Here is an 18,617-nt window from a genome sequence, read left to right on the forward strand (position 1 = left end):
ACCTGTTACGAGGCAACAAAACCCAAATCCCACAGCACTTAATATTTAGAGTGAAATCAACTTTGAAGATTCAACAAGCTATCAAGAACCTACTTTACCACCACTGAAAAGGAAATAAAGCTTCAAGTATTTCAGAAGCCATTTTCAAAAGCCACCATTACTTAGATAAGCACTAGTGCCGAGAAGATAAAAACCAGCCTTGGCTTCTATCACAATGGCCTCTAAATAGGAAGCGTCACCACTACTTCCAACCTGTCACCATCTGTTTTCACAGCTTCCCCTATGGTTTCTGTACTGCACTGACTTCAACACAAAATATATTTAAGAGAAAACTGTTTAAGACCTAGCTCTATTGCTTTCTTATTGAAGAGAAATTAATCATTAATGAATAACGATCTGCTAACATTTTTCATGCCTATTTCAAGATAACTGAGACAACACAAACATCTACTTTCCTTATTCCACCACCTTTCATATCATGAAATTCCCCAGCTGCATTGCAACTGAAATTAGATCCTACTTCTTTGGGGTAAAAACCATTTTTGTATTCCATTTTGGGCAGAGAAGCTTCTAGGCACTATGTATTTTCTGTAGGTGCATCTTGTCAACAGTTATCCATTTTAACAGGAGATTCTGATACTCTAAAATTATCATTGTTCTCCACCACAGTGGCATGCTGATCATAAAAGGAAGATGTTTAGCATAAAATGGCAACTCCATTCAAGAGAAATACTATTTTATTGAAAAATAAGACAATAAAAACATCCAGTAAAGCTCTAAAAGACCATCTCCTGAAAAGTAATTTTAAAACATACACCATGCAGAGCTACAAGTGCCAAGTGGTTCAATTCAGTGTGTACTACTACCAAGTCTCTATGTGTAGCACAGTACAGCTACACCTAGCACCTAATGAGAAAGACAGCAAGAAACTTGAGTGTTGTAGATTTTGAACTTGATTATTCCAACAAGTCATCATCTACATTGCAGCCTTTTTTTGTCCAAGAACTTCACCCGTGTTGAATCAGTGCTTTAAAATATTTTCTCATGAATAAATAGATAAATGAAAAACAGTACAAGTGAATACTCTGCAAAACATTCAGGGGAAAGTAGTTACTCACATTTGAGACTGGACACAGTTTTTGAAGCTGTCCACCACCAAGAATGCTCTAGCGTTCCCTAGTTAAATAATTCTTAGGAATGCATGTGGTAATGATTAAAAACATTTAAGAAATGTGAAATACTGAAAAGAGATAGCTTTGCATAAGTACATGCCAGTCAAAAATGCAATACTTTAACAAATTTCCCCAATAATGCCTTGTACAACAGATATTTAAGTTTATTAAAATTTGCCCCTGAAAGTGTGATGGAATGCTGGTTACAAAAGTGATTAGTATAAAGATACAAGAAGTTTCCAAGAAGTGCCAACACATGGTGACAAGCAGCAAAATTATTAGGCCCTCAGAAATATGGGAACGGGTGAGAACTTGCTTCTCAATGCCTAGATATATTAACCTTAATAAATAAGCCACCCTTAACAACACCCTTACAGTAGAAACTACAGTAGCAAATTCACACATGATATTCTAATGGTAGCTGAGCGAGGAATGTTTTCCTGGAAAGCAAAGCATATTTTGAGCAATACTTAAACAAAACAAATAAAAACCAAACCCACCAAACTAGCAAACCCCAAACCACATCACCCAAAAAACACCAAAGGAACACTAGTTCAGATAACCAGTTCAAAGAACTAGGCCATTGGTCTCAAAGAACAAAAAGAAACCCACCTCCCAAAAACAACCAAGCAAAAAAGAAAAGATGATGACTGGGGATGTGGTACACAGCAATGGCCCCTAAAACATGATGTCGTACAATGCTTGCAGCAATGTGCAAAACCATTATTAACTGGGCTAGGACTAGTTTACTTAGGGAAGTAAAGATACAACATTTTAAGAGTTCCTATAAAAGCACAGGGGACAGGCATTTAGGGGGCTTTGTACAGAACAAACAAACTGCAGTCTAGGAAGCCTGAAATGCTCTTAAGTCAGAGAATTAAAGAACTCACTTGTATTCCTCACTTTCCAAAGCACAAATGTTGAAGACCTATGCCAAAACACTTCACCTCAAACTTAAAACTACGCAAGTAATTATTCTCAAAAAACACAATTGTAAAGATTTCTGCTGTTCCTAGAACTCATTCCTCATCTTCCGATACCTTCTCGCATGAAAGTGTCTCCTGTGAAAATGCCTAGGATGTCACAAAATAAGAGATTAGTGACTTCAGATATGGAGAAGATGAAATCATGTTGCTTTAGAAACAACGATCTTACCTTCCAGAGTTATTTTAATAATCTATAATGTTAACCAAATGAAGAACTACAAGTTTTTTCTACAGTAATAGTGGTCATCTTTATTAGTGCAAAATTGTAGACTAAAATCTAGTTTTGTTCAAAGTTTCCTGTGGCCTGTCTTATTAACTGCAAAAAAGCTAAAGACTCAGTTATCATTCTTCTGAATTCCTCTAGGAGTACTATAAATCAATGCCAGATTTTTATACTAGTAGCAAACCACAGAGGACAGTGGTGTTGGCTGATAAAAATATCTTCCTCTGCCTTCAAAAAAATGCTCTTTAAACCACTACATTTTTTCCAGCACAGGAAATTCTTTTGAATTCCAAACTGAATAATATTTACACCTGAACATCTATTCAGAACTGATAAATCAGTTTTCTTTCATTACTCTTGTTTTGACCATACTTTAACAGGCATGCATCTCTGTTTGATGTTCCAAAAGCCCTAGAACTTACCCTCTGCCAACAAGAGACATTAAAAAAAAAAAAAAAAAGACACAGGTCATGACAGGTCTAATTTATTTAGAATAAATGGCACCCCCTCTGTTTCGATGCCGCACTGAAACGACCAGAGTATATGCCTCCGACTGCATGCAGGCCTTCATGCTTTTCCAGGCAGTGTAGGGAGAAAGCTTCACCCCCGCAGCTAGCCCACGCGAGAAGCCCAGGCACGGGCGAGGAGCGCTCAGGAGAATGGCACCGGGGCGCACGGCTGCAGCCCCCGCCGGCTGAGCCCCCCTACCCGCACCGGGAGCTCCCCAGCCCCTGTGGGCGCGCTCCGGCCGGCAGCGCCTCCGGCGCGGCTCAGGTGCGGCGGCGGCCGCCCCCCATCCCCACGGGCTCACCTCGGCGGCCGGGATGTTCACCACACCTGTCGACCTCCTCTTCTCCCTCAGCTTCCTCTTCTCGATCTGCCCCTTCCCCTTCCTGGCGCTGGGGCCCGAGCTCTTTCCCTTGGCGGCCAGCTTCTCCTCGCCCTCGGGGGACCCCGGCGCGGTGGCGGGAGGGGGCTTGGCGGCAGGCTCTGCCCCCCGGCCCCCGGCGAGGGCCGGCGGCGGCTCCTTGGTGGGGGCGGCCCGGCCCAAGGCGGCGCTGGGGAGGCCGATGCAGTTGACAGCCCCGCCGACGGGGGGCGCCGCGCGGTCAGGAGGGGCGGCCGGGCTGCCGGGGGGCAGGTTGTTGTTCAGCTCGGCTGAGGAGGCGCCCCCCGCGGGCCTGGTCTCTGCCCCAGCGGCTACCCCCGGGGCCGGCGGCGCCTGCTTCGCCCGCATCTTCTCCCGCTTGGCTTTCCACTCCTCCAGAAAGTCCGTGGTGCTGCCCCCGGCGCTGCGATAGCCGCCAGTCGCCATGTTCCCGGCGGGCTGGACGGCGAGAGCGCCCCACCAGCACCTCCGCCGCCGCCCGCCCTGAGGCGGCTCTGGTGCCGCCCGGAGAGGAGCGGTCCCGGCGGGGCGGGCGGGAGAGGCGGGGGCGGGGAGAGAGACTCAGAGAAGCACAAACACCCTGGAGAGAAACAAAAGGGGAGACGTGAACCGTCCCGCAGCGCTGCCCGCCCTCGTCCCGCCGCCCCGCCAGCTCCCCGGGAAGACCCCTAACCCCGGGGACGAGTCTCCATCACCGCCCGCCCTCACACGCCGAGCTCCCGCGGCTCGAACCGCGCCGCCTGGCCGCAGCGCAGCACCTCGCGCGGGCTCCCCTCACCCCTCAGCGCGGGGCCGCCCGGAGGTGCCCGCCTCCCCCGCTCGCCGACGGCCCGACGCCCGCACTCCCGCGCGGCCACGACGCCCGCACTCCCGCCGCGGCCACGACGCCCGCGAAGCGCCGTCCCTCGCCCCCGGGGCCAGAGCGTGTGCCATCCCCCCGACGCCAGCTTGCCTGCCCAGGGACCGTGTTCCCGCGCTGGGCGGGGCGGGGCGGAGGCGGCCGGCGCTCACCTCCCGCCCGGCGGGGCCGTAGCTCGGGCGCTCCCCAGCGCCGGAGGCACCAGGTGAGCGGCACCGCCTCCCGCTGTCCCGGAAGGAGCGGCGCGGCCCCGAGGCTTCCCGAGCTCCCCCTCTCTCCCTCCCCTTTCCCCATCGCGGGGCGGACAGAGCCGAAGCCAGGGCGGAAACTGCCGAGATGGCCTCAACAATGGGGTGAGGGCGGGGAGGCCCCGCCCGGCCCGGTGCGCTGCGTGCCGCGACCTGACCGCGCCGGGTGCCGGCCCGCCGCGGGGCCCCGCCGCTGCCACCGCTCCGCCACCTGCCCCGGGCAGTGCCGGCACGGGAGGGGACACGGACCCTCCTCCGCTCTCGACGAGCGGCAATGCGGGCGGGAGGGGACGAGGGGCGCCGCCAACCCGCCTCAGGCCGCACGCTCGCTTCCCGGGCAGCTTTAAGGGACGGCGGGCGGGGGCTGCCAGAGCCCAGCCATGAGGGGCCGGAGGAGGCGGTCTGGTGTCACCCCCCCCACACACACACACACAGACCCGCGGGGGGCTCCGCCAAACCTGTCCCGCACCTGCCGGAAAGCCTCCGGCGAGGGGGGCTGAGGAGCCCGCCGCGCCCTGCCGGCACACCCGGCGAGGGGCCGCCTAATCGCGGGGCAGGTGCCCGGGGGTCGGCCCTCGGGCAGTGCGGCTCCCCGGCACCGCCGGCGGCTGTCACCAGCGGCAAGGCAAGAAGCCGTGTGTAAAACCCGGCTCGGTCAGGCTTTGGCTTCGGCTGTCATTAGGGAAGCGCCGGTTTGGCCTGAAAAGGTGGTGACTGCCACTGCTCTGGCTTCGTCGTTGAAGGGAGTCGATGCACGGTGGGAAGAGCCTTGAAGTTAATTGCTCCCGCAGCATAATAACTTCCACTCTTCTGCGGCTGCGGTGGGCAGACCGGAGTTAGTGGAGCTCGCTCCCGCAGGCGGAAGGTTGGGAAAGAGCCTGTGTTTTCGGGATGTTGCAAGAAACAAGGATTCAAGGCGTTTCCGCCAGTCATGCTGCAAAGGCTTGAAAGATGTCTTGTTTATAAATAATACAGCCTTCAGTGTGGGGATCTAACTTGGTTAAATACTAGGAAAAATGAACAAGCGCGGAATGTAATGGTAGGATGCAGTATCCATTAAACAGCTTGTGTAGGTGATCAAATGGCTGAACCTGCACGGCAAACTCGGCTTTTTTGGTTTTGCTGAATTCACTAAGTCTTAACAGTACCTCAAAATTGATCATGGTATTTTTGGAAATCGCTGCTTTCAATAGATTTGTGGCTTGCGTAACCCTGGTTTATGAGGGGTATGCTGAAGGAAATGCAGGGGTGTATTGGTGCTACCTTTCCAGCAGGCTCAGGACAAGATACAAGCTTACGTCAGAGGCAGAGGAAATCCATCCAGCCTGGGCTTACATAGCTGGGAGCATGTTCTCTCCTCTCTCTCACCTTTTCGTCACCATTTTTCTCTCTGATTCAGCCCTGAATTTGTCCGCCTGGTTAATAGGAGTTCAGAATATAAACTTTGCAAAAGTTTCTGGCTTCCTTTTACAGAAAAAAAACCCCAAATGCTACAGATACAGATAAAAAATACCTAGCAAAATGGGGCCCCAAATACCTGGCACGAGACTCTCTGCACCCTGCAGTGTAAATAACAGGCTAAGTCTATGTAACCACTTTCACCTTAGGTGTATGTCTCTACCCTGTTCTCTTCCACAGCAGTGGGGACTGTCTCACCCTACCAACCTTCTCTGCCCTTCTGGTGATCGTTCATTTACTTGTACTTTTCACTTCACTCATACTTGATTTCTACTCTGGTTGGGGTTTAGGGTTTGGGGTTTTTTGGTGCGGCAGTTGGTTTTGAAGGGGTGTTTTAATGTTTGTATATATGGAAGTTAAGGTACCAGGATCCTCAGTGCAGACAAAAGCTCTTCTCTTTCAGGCCAAGGGAAAATCCCAAAACAAAACCAGCTAGTTGTTCTGTGTTATACTGGAAAGCTGTAAATAGGCAGAAGAATAGATGGTGAAAACACAGTTCTCTAGTAGCTCTACTCTTCAATACTCAGTAATACAAAATTAGTAAAGGTGGTCATATTCCTATTTGCAGATCAAGCACTTAACAAAAAGTTGACCAAAAAGAAGTTTTGACTAAGCACTCTTCTGAAAAAACATTCTTACCTGCAGTCTTATCTGTAGAGTTTTTAAGTTAGAAAACTACTTGATGGTGTTTTTAGAAAAGAGTTTAGAAAAAGGATCCTTTATGTGAATTCTGGTCTGTCTTTCCCATTCTTTTTTTTTTCCTTTGATATGATAAAGCACTTATCTTGAGAGAACCATGTAACTGTGACACCACCAGTATTTCACCCCTCACTATTACACCCCATGAGCAGCACAGAGTCAGATTAGAAAGTCGTTACTTATAGTATCTTGTGTACACGGAGAAATAGAGGAATGCATTTTAGTTCTTCGGATGCCCTCTGTTCTCTGTTACCCCAGGTCTCCCCAGCCACTGCCCAGCGTTAGCTGCATCTACCATTGCTGTTGGATTATTTTTTTCCCTCTAATCTTCTATAAAAAACATTGTGGGTTTTTTTTAGTGCCAAAAAGGCTTACAGTCTGTTATATATTAACAGAAGTTATGTTGTGGTGAGTGAGGTTGGGCTTAAGTGCCCAATACAAAAATGCTGACTGTCAGATGTTTGCATCTCAATAAGGTTGTCTGTGCTGGAGAGCTTTCAGGGATAAAGTCCCAAATAGTTTAAGTATCACGCTGCATGTTTTCCTCTGCCACAACGGAGAACAGCTTAATAGCTTGCAAACATTTTTAGAACAGCACTTTTTTCTTACCAAAAAATCTTGAGGATATTCTTAAGGCCTAGAAATACAATTCATTTTATTAGCTACATTTTAAGCTGGCATAATGACAAGGGTCCCTAATCCTTAAGATACTAGGGTTTATATATTCATTATTTTGGAATGAGACTCTCCCCTAGAGCTAAAATTACCACCAGGATTGGGTAGGATGATCTTGATCTCCTTTGCCAGGAAAAAACAAAACACTTCATTTTTCAATTTAGAATAAACCCCATCATTTATTCTTAAAATCTTGAGGAAATGAAGTGCCTTTTGGATTTCGGCACTTTAAAGCTGGTTCCTTTGTAAAGGGTTTCAAGCTCTTTAAGATTTTGTAATTTCTTCTAGAGATTCAACCAAATTATCCAACCTTAATCAGGTTCTGTGTACAAGTTTAGCTGAGTCATAATCTTCTCTGAAGTGGCAGTTTTCAAGGGCAGAAAAATAAAATAATGAACACAATAACATATTATTGGCTGAGGAAATGAAGGACAACATCCAAATTCCTGCCTGACGTCTATTCGCTCATTACCATCGGGCTCCAAGCTTAGCAGATGTTTGTTATACCCACTGCTGCTGGTGTCCTCTCCACTGAAACATTCCCTTCCTCTCACACTCTTCAGCATCTCTGGAAGCTCTCTCTGAAGGCTCTGTTGAGATTACTGGACTTGCCTGCCTGTCTCACACACACATTACTCTTCCCTCCACTCCGGACTTCACCCCGCCTCTGCCCATCTCACCCCAACTTCCATGAAACACTTTCGTGCAGTGCACCTATCTTCTGCTTCCCCTATCTGATGCCTTTTCAAGTCCGTTCAGTCAGCAAGGTTCATGTTTCTTCTCCCAATACAAACTTTTTCAGTCGCATAATTGTTCTACCTGCTTTATCACTCTTGCTTTATTGAACTAGGTTTATTAAGCTCGCTGTGGTGCTGTCCCATTAAATCTGCCCTCTCTGCTGCTTTAAATTTCACCTGCTGGATAATCCTCACACCCATCACTGTACCTCGACTAACCTGCTTATTTCTGCACTCCTGCCATAAATGCTGTTGCTTAAAATTGCTGTGACTCAGTGAAATCTTACTGCCATCTTTTTGCAGAAATACCTGTTCCTCTTTTTATCCCTAAAATTTCAAAAACCTCTCTTTAAACCTTTCACATTTAACTTACCTGTAATCTTCCTGTAAAATCCCCACTTATGCTCCATGACATTTCTAATGTCAAATTTCTCCCTAAAAGTAAAATAATCCTCAAACACATCACTACTATCCCTTTTGACTCTTCCTTTTAACCTTTTCTCACTAATGCTTTCCAAGCTGATGCTCTGCTGTCCTGCAGCAATTCTTCTCCTCTCTCCGACCACTCCTGCTGACCTAGACCATGTGCCTAGGATGAGACAAAACTTAGTGAAACATACTTTGCAAGTGTCTTCCTCCTTGCACTCTTTTGTTATTCCCAGTTACATCGTTAACAGAACATTTAATATCTCTGTCAGACACAGTCAAAAGAGTTTAAAAAATGAGGTGGCACTCTGTAGTCTTGACCACTGGCCTCTTTCCCATGACTTCAGAAGATCATTTGTAGCAGATCCCAGTGAAGCTGTGAATTGTAATGTGGAGATGCTGGTAGTGTCATTTCTGGACAGTGAAGTGATTGCACATTTTGTCTCTAACCAACTTCCTTTTTTTTTAAGTATGTAGAGGGAAGGGGTTTTTTTTCTGTTTACATCTGTACTGTTTGCTTTTCAGATTTTCTCAGTCTTCAGTTTATCTCCTCTTACCTGCCAAATGCCGTTATCTCTTGGTCTTGATTGTTCTTGTATTTTTGTCTAAATGTGGATAAACTGCTACCCCTTGCACTTTAGTACCACTTTTTTGCTACTTCTGAGCTATGCATGCTATCTAAGTCTGAGAGGCTTAGCCTATCATCATGGATTTTTATTTCCTCAACTTTTCTTCCAGAAATTAATTAAATTATTCTTCCTCGCCACCCCCCCCCCCCCCCCCCCCCCCCCCCCCGAGCTTGGTGCCACAGCGCTAACCTTCTGGCAAGGTTTTCCTCTGTAAAGTTCTAACAATTATGTTCTAGTCACTGTAGTCAGTGGTTTAACTGGATTACCTTCTTATGGTTTGTGCTTGGAAATTCATACAAATCTGACAATCCCACTTTTACTAAAACACCAGTTTTATCCTATTTTCTGTGCTACTGAATTGGCTGTTTAAGACTTCTTTTTTTTTTTTCAGGTGCTAGGGCCTGATTTGAAATCTTGCATATAAATAGAACAGAGCCTTGTGAAATATCTGGCTTTATCAGCACGCATTAGCATTCACGATCAATCCTAGAGTCCATCTTCTAGTCTGGTTTCTGTGTGTGTTTTACCATTCTTGAACTCTGCTATCATTTGACCAAAAATAACTACGTCGTTTCTTGGAACTAGTTTGGTTTGACAGACAAACTAGTATTGTTACTTGCAGCAAAGTTCATTCGTCTAGCTGATGGAGGGAGTGCGGCGTGGAAAGGAAAAAAACCCCAACAAATTCACAGAAAGAAGTTTGCTTGATTTTTTTCAAATATTTCATCTTATAGTATGAGAAATGAATGCAGAGATTGCCATCTGTCTCCAGCTGGCAGTTGTTGGATGAGAATGCCAGTGGGGATGGGAATGGATTCAGTGTCTGTGCAGATGACTTCAAAGGCATGATAAGCACGTTTTCTGCCACAATTCACAGTCTCGCTCTGTAAGGTGGTCTGTTCCTGCTTCTGTTCTGCACTGTGGGAGGGTACAGACCGATGACTCGACTTACCTTACTACTCCTTGCTATTTGTGATGAAGTTCAGTCAGCATAGCTTTGAAACAGTTTATTGAGCAACCATGCTACCTCTTTTTCTGCCCCAATAGGTACTCTCTAGGGCCAGATTTGAACAGTGAACTGGGATAGTATGCCCTAGAGCAACCTGTTGAGGAGTAGGGATGAAAAACAGACCTGGAGTCAAAACGTTACACAGTGAGGTATAAGAAGGTAGAGAAAAAACGACGCTCACAAGCCTGACAGTGCTTGGGAGAGAAGGGAGGAAAGGGTGGATACTATAAGGCAGGCTATAAATATGCTTGAGGACCAGTATGCAAAAGGCATGGAAGTAAATCCCCAATAGCAAATCAGTAGGGCCACGATATGATCAAAAGAAGCGCTTGGAGGAGACAGGTTTTCCATTACGGCCCCCACTTCTGTGTTCACTGTGAAGGAACCTAGGGACTATCTCACAGTGGAGGTCTTCATTACAGAGGATCCATCGAAATCAAAGTACTGGAAGGAAACAGAACAAATTGAGAAAGTGAAAGATAACAACTTGCCAAACTAAGTGGCAGTGCTAAAGCAGCAGATGAAACTCAGTGTAGATAAATGTAAAGTGACTTACATTGGGGAAAATTTTCTAAGGTAACATCCTAGACATCCTTGAGAAAGTGCTGAGTCTGTCAAACTAAAATGCTCCTGCAGAATGTCCCCTCTGCCTGACAGTAAGAATAGCAGAGAGCGTAACGCAGAGGAATTGGATCTGTCTGTACGCTGGCTCGTGAGTCTAGCCTCCACGCTTGCCCTTTTGGGAAAGAACAGCTTTCAGACAGAGGTGCCTCTGGTATCTTTGTATTCCTCCATGAAGGACAGCGAGTTCATGTAGTCTTCCAGATGTAAGCTAGCCTTGGGTGTTTTCTGGGGCATGTCTTTGTGCCACCTTGTCCTCTAGAGTCTGAGTTCTTGGGGATACCCTACGTGGGCAGTTGGGCTGCCACCATCTTAGCTACTGGAGTAGCCACCAGGTTGTCAAGCTGATGTGCCACCTAAGATACTGTCTATCGCCTTGGCAATGAAGAGCTGGCTGTACCTATCTGTAGGACAGAAATAATATTGTAGGTTTAAGTTACCCTTGAGATAACCTTAAGTTATCTGAATAACACTACCTTTGTTGCTTTTTATATTTATGGCATATGTCCAGCACCTATGGAGCCTATTAATTCTTCTTAAAGACAGCATCCTTTGGCCACGCTCACCTCTATAACTAACTCTCATTACAGTTTAAAACACGGTTGAACAGATTTTGGTCCACACCAAAGACAATTAGGTTCCTGTCTTTCTGGATCTCCAAATGTAAGCACACAAATAATTAGAAACCAAATCCAGCGGTTACTGGCTCATTGTTAGTCCATGTCTTGTTGGTACTGGTGGCAACTTGTAACGCTTCAGGGCTGTTGGTTTGGGGGTTTTTTTGACCAATACAAAGTCAGTAAAAATGAATTAGGTCTCTTGATTCTCACTGAGTACCTCTTGGTTAAACTGTTGTACCTGCATCCTTTTCATCTAACCTCACACAGGTGACGAGCTGCACACAGTAGAAAAGTGCAGCGGGCACAAAACTATGTCCCAAGAGAATCATAGCTAAGGCTGACTGATCTCCTCAGAGAGCTGACTAAGAAACTTGGCCTTCGCTGACATGCAGCAGGTGATGCATGCAGAATTTAGCGTGATGGCTTTTTACAATGCTTTGTTTGAGCTCTCTGTTCATTTGGCGATTATTTTTCTCCTGCACCACAGTATTCCTAGGGTCTACTGTGTTTCATACGACTGACCGTAACGAAGTTGCCTTGTGAAAGGAATCAGGCAGATATTTCAGGAATTTAGTCCTGGTTATTAGTAGCAATCATCTGGAAGTGTCCAAAACAAACACAAACAGCAATCAATCAATGGCCGTGACATATCAGTGAGTGTAAGCAGAGGAGGGGGAAGCACTTGGAAGAGTTCAGAGTCAGTGTGTATGAAACCAAACAAAGGGAGAGAATAGCTTAAAGAACATAAAAATTAAAATATACTTCCTATCGTTAAAATTATGTTGATGTTTTATATTATGAAATTTATTTCAGTAATACATGGCCATGCTGCAAACATCTAGGATGAAAGCTTGGGACTGGATTTTTGTGTGAACAATTGGAACAAAATCTATGTGCCTATAATGTATCTGTGCTATATAAACAAACATGGACAGTGCTTAAAAACAAACTGTGTTTTGCTCGCAATAGACATTATTTGCTGTTTCAACACGAAAACTGCCAAGGTATTTAAGATGACAAGCTTTAAATACATATTGAAAAGATGTTTTAAGTTAAAAAGTTACTTGAAAGATGACAAACTGCATACCTCATCCTTTGTGTACAAGCAAACCCACAGCCGATGCTCAGCGCATAGTATTTATTCCCAAAGTAGGCATTAGGACCCAACAGGTCCACCTTCTGTATTTGCTTTATTGTTGGACATTCAAAAAGGATGAAAGGAAATTAATGAAGAAATAGTGAATGTCCATTTGCCTGCAAACACCTCGATGGGTTGAAAACAAGGGAAGAAGCGTAAGACCTTTCACTGCTTTCACCCTGAAACTGTTTAGGGAGAAGGAGCAAAATAGGAAGGAGGCCTATAGAAAATAGCGCTGATTCCTGAGGAGGGGAATAACTGGATGAAGTGGGAACAGGTGACTTTAGAGTGTGCTTAGTTTATGGTAAAACCACCCCCTTGGATTAGAGAGAAACAAGAGTAGGTGGGAACTAAATGGCTGGGTAGAGACATTCCCACTGAGTAAAGATTAGATTATCAGTGGAAAAAAAAAAAGATTCAGTGGTCAGGAAAAGATTAATGGGGTCTTTGAAACCGTTAGGGATGTGTGCTTCTGAGGAGCTCGGGATAAGGCAGTGCGAGGAGAGGGGGAGCGGGAGGTGAGGAACAGAGGTGGAGGGAGAGCATGCGAAGCGTCAAGACTGCTGAGTTGTGGAGAGAGGAGTTGTGGACAGTAGAGAAGTCAGTAGAAGATACAACTGTAGAGCAATTAGCTCAGGAAGAAGTGACCAGTGGTTAGGTCTGAAGGGGGAGTGAAACAGGAGAGAGAACCAGCAGATGAGTAGAAAATGCCAGAAGCAAGCAGAAGGAGGGGAGATGGGCTGAGTGAGTGTAGTGACAGGACAAGGGGTAATGGGTTTAAGCTGAAGGAGGGTCGATTTAGATTAGATGTTAGAAAGAAATTCTTTACCGTTAAGAGTGGTGACGCACTGGAACAGGTTGCCCAGAGAGGTTGTGGAGGCCCCATCCCTGGAAGTGTTCAAGGCCAGGTTGGATGGGGCTTTGGGCAACGTGGTCTAGTGGAGGGTGTCCCTGCCCATGGCAGGGGGGTTGGAACTAGATGATCTTTGAGGTCTCTTCCAACCCAAACCATTCTCTGGTTCTATGATTCTAAGGGGCAGAAATAGGCAGCATGTCCCAGAAGGGGAGACATGCAGAGAGAAATGCAGGGAACTGAATGTCCAAGGAGGGTCTTGGTGATCTGGGTGGCACACAGGAGTGACCGAGAAGACACAGCCGAGATGAGCAGAAGACGGAGGGAGCCTGTTCTCTCCAGCAGCTGTGGCATGTCAGTAAGCTTGTAGTGACTTGTTAGTAAAATAGGAAGGGAGTTCATACAGTCAGTGTCTGCGTGTAGCAATTCTGAGTGCCACTCCCCAGACACGGGGAAATTCAGAGTGCTCAAGGTCCCCAGGGGAAGCAGCTTCTGGGGTCTTTCGGTTATTGTGGCTATCACCCTGAAGAACAGGGAACATAATTAGACCTCAAGGGCCTGTCTTGCACAGAAAATCATTACATATGGTGGCTTGGAAACAGGGCAGAAGCCTATCCATGCAGAGCTGAGGAGAAAAGGTTGAGGAGACTGGAGAAGGATGTGGGTGTGCATGGTGTGCTGCACACGCTTGCAAGGCGGTGAGCAGGCAGGAGAGATTGAAGGGGGCAAAGGGAGGACTACAAGGACCTCGCAGCGGAGGGAGCGCTCTGGTTACAAAACGAAGCAACATGTAGTGATCATATTGAAAGGGGGTTGAGCAAGAAGGAATTAACCAGGGTTTTGGCATTTCAGCCAAGTTCAGTGCTGCTATGAACTGCTGGCTTGACGACTTCTGATATGGAGGATTATTTTTCTTTGCTTTTCCTCTCTCTCAGCTGTAGCAGAGCCGTCCAGGGGTGCTTGGTAAGCATCTCCTCCTAGTCTGTAAGTCTCTTGACACAGTACGGGAGTGCTCTCTGTGCAGCAGCGGGGTCCTGCCTGCACCCACCGATGGATGTGCTCCCCCAGACCCACTGGCCAGCCCTCCTTGGGTTACAGTTTGCCTCCCGACGGGATGGATTTCAGCTCACCGGCCAAGCCAAGAGCTCGCGCTGCCAGTCCCAGGGAGTTAAAAGTGTGCAGCTCCTTTTGCAGGCTTTCGGTACGAGATGATACTTACTTAGGAGGAGTCCTTGCTGCATTCAGGCTAACTCAGCGCATCCCTTGTGTCTCAATTAATTTGTGATCGCTGTTCTCTCCCACCCTTCATCTGTCACACTAGAACTGGCTCAGCTTACAGCAGAGGCAGAATTTCCTCGAGTCGCTGTCGTTTGAGCCATTCCTACGTACCGAGGAGGAAAAACAGCGGCAGAAACCATGCTGCCCTCCCAGGCAAACCCCGGCCGGGTCTCAGAGGCCGTTCCCCGCTGCCTGGGTCAGAGCCGCCCGGGGAGAAGCTGCCGCAGCCCGGGGAGAAGCTGCCGCAGCCCGGGAGCAGCCCGGGAGCAGCGAAGCCGACTGGTGCCACCTCCCGGCTCAGCCGCCCGCCAGCGAGGTCGGGGCTGCTTCCACGGGCTGAAAACCGATCTGGGTGTCATTGTTTCTAGGCAGAAACTGGTAAAGTAATATTAGTACTTCGGTCCCTAAGTAGCATTGCTTCCCCCCCCCCCCGCCCCCCCGGCCTTGTCGTTTGGAATGGAGTTGCCCCTTTTTTTTTTATGCACGGGACTAAAGGAGCGTTAGAAGAGCCCGTACTGAAAGCTCTCTTATTTTCATAGAGTGCTGGCATTTTATACAAGGGGAGCTGAGGATGAGTTACTAGGCCATTTGCTTAACATAATGCAGCACCTATAGCCACGGATTAAGTGGGAGGAAAGAACTTAGTGTAATTTGCTGCTTTTCATGAAGCTGAAAATAGAGGTGTGCTGATAACAGTCGGGGAATCACACCCACAGTATCAGCAGTTGATGTAAATGTGGATTTTTAAACAAACTCACTTTTTCATTAAATCTTCTTTCTGGGCAGTGACTAGACTGCGTATCTACATGTGTATTTTGTGTAAATTTTGTGTAAATGCATATTTTGTACCAGCTGATACAATGAAGTCATGCTCTTTTCTTTGGAAGACTTGGGGTGCAGCTCTGGTAACCACTCACAGAAAGCAGCAGCTTTAGTCGAGCTGTAATGTAGCAGGCCCCCCCCCCGGTCAGGCCTGTCTTTTTTTGAGGTTGAGACACATCACTGAAACAGGGGTGTATCATGTAGACACGAATGAGGGCAAGGAGGCTATTGCCTGTTTTGTTTTGGGGGGAGATGAGGGGCAGGGGAAGGCGCAGCAGGCAGCGGTGCAGGCAGCCGGGATGCACAGCACAGCGGGATCTGCAGCAGCTTCTTCCTGCGCTGGTTTGCTAAAAGAGGAATTCAGCCCAGCGGGTCTCTGCTCGAAGGACTCTGTAGTGGAACAGGTGGAGCGCAGAAGGACATCACTGAGGAAAGAGGTTCTTCTCACTCACCACCACCCGTGGGTTTTTTTTTTCTCCAGCAAATAAAACAAAGGGAAAAGACCACACTGGAAGATGAATTGTGCTGTCTTGGCCAACTACTTCTGCTAAGCTTTAATCAGTTTGCAAAACAGACGTGTAGAACCCAGGTAAGGAGGGTGAAATAATTAGTTGGAATGTGGGGCTTTTGTCCCAGTGGTAATTATCCCTGGGCCAGATCAGAAACATTAGACATCCAACAGGTGATGTTTTTAGAGGAGAAAACTGAACAGTTCCTCCTTTCTCTAAAGGCTACATACTTTTCCTATCTAATCTGTAATACAAAACGGGGAGGTGCTGACACAAGCAAGAACAGCCGATGACTTCATCAGTGTGGCAGCAGCTCTCCCTTTAAAGCGTGAGCAAATCAGCGTCGGTTTGGGAGGTTTTGTTTTGAATTCTGCCTTCTGTGCAGGAACCTGCAGTCACCTTCGGGACTGTTCTAGTCTGACTTTACATCTATGCCGAGGCAGAGCACACCACTACTTGCTATCACTCTCTAACAACCCTCAACTGCTGCTCTTGCAATCAAAAATGTAAAGCAAGTAACTCCAGTCACCAGCATTTTTTACCTTTGTTATTAGTGGCTTTGACCTAAGAACTCGAGGAAGCTGAATCACCGTAGCTAAATGTTAACACTGTGTACATAATCATGAACAGCGAGAACTTCTGAAAAACTTAAGCAAATCCTTTCTTCTGTCCCCCAGCAGGCAGAGTGGCTGTTCCTGAATGGGGAAAAACCCTGGGATTTCAGAGAGGTGACCAGCAGAGCTGCAACAAAACTGTTTCAAGATTTAAAGCAGGTGGGAAAGCAACCCTCTGCAATGCAGTTGCAATTGTTGCTCTACCCTCTTTAAAAATAGGCTCCACAAAAAATTCTATAATGTTTGTACAGCTATGGAGTTTTTCTTTTTTAAACTGTACATTATGTAGTGAATTTGTGTCATGTTTTACTCTGACAGTCCTTCAGATTGTAGCTGGAAATTAAATTTCATCTATAAAGCATATGAACTTCTCAGTTGCACAATTAGTGTCAAAATTACCTACTGCTCACACTGCGTCGTGTCAAGCTAGAGCAGCTGAAGCTGCCAGTAAAGGGGGAAAAGTGACTCTCAGCGTTACCCAAAGCGTGGCTGCCTGCGCCTTCCGGACTGGCCAGGCTCGAGGCCGCAGCTGCCAGCAGCCCCTGGCAGCCCTGGCTCGCCCCACGGAGCGGCTGGCGCCCTGCGGGGAGGCCCAGCTGGAGCTCCCGGGACCTGTGGGCGCAGCCTGGCAGGTTTGGCCACGTCCGTTTATGCTTCTGCCACAAGCAACATGACAAACGGGTGCGGGTTCCTTCCCAGAGGAGCTGGTGTGCTACGCAGGTGGGTAAAACCTCAAGATGCCCATCAAAGAACTGTAAAGTGCCAGCTGTGGAGTCAAGCCGCCTCCAGGGTCACCCAGATCAAGCATGAGTCAGTGCAATGACTAGTTTCATGATCACTTAATTTAAAAAGAAATAAAAATACCTCCTCCGAGCAGTACTACAAACCAGCAGCAAGGTGTAATTCATACTGTCAGTAGCTTTGGACAATTTTTCTCAGGAGCTCGGATGCAACGGGGCCCTGAGCTCTGACTTGCGACCAGTTTTGTTCTGACACGTCCCCTCTTTCTCCATGTCAACTGTTCACTTTCTGACACGGCAGTGCCTTTCCAAGCCTGGCATCGTGGCAACATTTCCTTCTCGCTGCCTGCTTTTTTTGGTGTAATTTCCTGTCTGCTGTCATCCGGTTGTTTCTGGCATTAAGTGGTGCCCTTAGTCTTGGCTATAAACCTCAGGCTAAGTCTTCTGAACGATAAAGGTTAAGGAAATAATGAAAATTTCTCCCTTGACGCACATCTCCTAAAGCAGGTATCTTTAGCTCCCCAAAAGCATGCTTTTCTCCTCTTCTGTGAGATGACAGGTAAATGGTCATAAAAGGAAATGAGAACACTTCTTCTATGACAACACACTTGCTCTTAAAAGACGACCAAACGGACAGTGACTAGGACTATTGAACAGGTAAGATAAATACTCTGTGGTTTAACACTTATCTGAGCACAACCCAAAGTTAGCAGGGAAGGCATTTCTCAAGGAGAGAAACACCGAGACTCGCATTTTCTACTTGCTGCTGGGCAAACAAATGCACTGACTTATGGAGTATGGATTGTAACTGCTCTTCTTGGAACCTAGCAAGGGAGTAGCATGAGTCTGAAAAAGGTATGGAGGAGGAATTGGGGAGGCCCAGAGGGAATTGTTAATGATGAGGGAGATGAGGTGGGGGATAAAAAAAAAAGAAGTTCCAGCTCCAGTCTCTTGTCTTGTGGGTAACTGCTACTGTTTGGAGCCATTACATCAGGCAGCCCCTACACAGCCGCACTGCCACCACCCTGCCTGCGCTCTGCTGCCTGCGCTCTGCTGCCTGCGCTCTGCTGCCTGCGCTCTGCTGCCTGCGCTCTGCTGCCTGCGCTCTGCTGCCTGCGCTCTGCTGCCTGCGCTCTGCTGCCTGCGCTGCTTTCCCACCCACTGCCACTCCTCCTCTGCAGGCTATGGCTGGCTCTGGGCATGCCCTTTGCCTCTTGGCTGTCTGGCGCCAGCCACTTCCATGTGTATTTGGTGTTAATTCTGGGACATAAAGATCTCTTCCTGCACTGGGACGAGTCCCCTGGAAAGAGAAGTTGCTGCTTTGAATTACTATTTAAGTTGTCAGTTGCTTAAGGAAGCATGCCAGAGTCAGCAGCCAGCAAGAACAGATTTCTCGTATGCAAACTGTAGCC

The 18,617-nt window shown here is 47.3% G+C and overlaps 2 protein-coding genes across 3 annotated transcripts in view; one reads left to right on the forward strand and one right to left on the reverse strand.

Moving 5' to 3' along the window:
* PAWR (pro-apoptotic WT1 regulator) overlaps positions 1 to 4,372 on the reverse strand; it is an 85,623-nt gene extending 81,251 nt beyond the window's left edge. Inside the window, 2 exon segments of the mRNA XM_075747568.1 lie at positions 3,193 to 3,850; positions 4,049 to 4,372. Coding sequence (XP_075603683.1) covers positions 3,193 to 3,850; positions 4,049 to 4,203 — 813 coding nt within the window. The 5' untranslated portion in view covers positions 4,204 to 4,372.
* RPS16 (ribosomal protein S16) overlaps positions 1 to 18,617 on the forward strand; it is a 321,098-nt gene that overhangs the window by 98,404 nt on the left and 204,077 nt on the right. The window lies entirely within an intron of this gene.

The sequence above is a fragment of the Balearica regulorum genome, chromosome 1 (assembly GCF_011004875.1).
Source record: "Balearica regulorum gibbericeps isolate bBalReg1 chromosome 1, bBalReg1.pri, whole genome shotgun sequence".
NCBI classification, from domain to species: Eukaryota; Metazoa; Chordata; class Aves; order Gruiformes; family Gruidae; genus Balearica; species Balearica regulorum.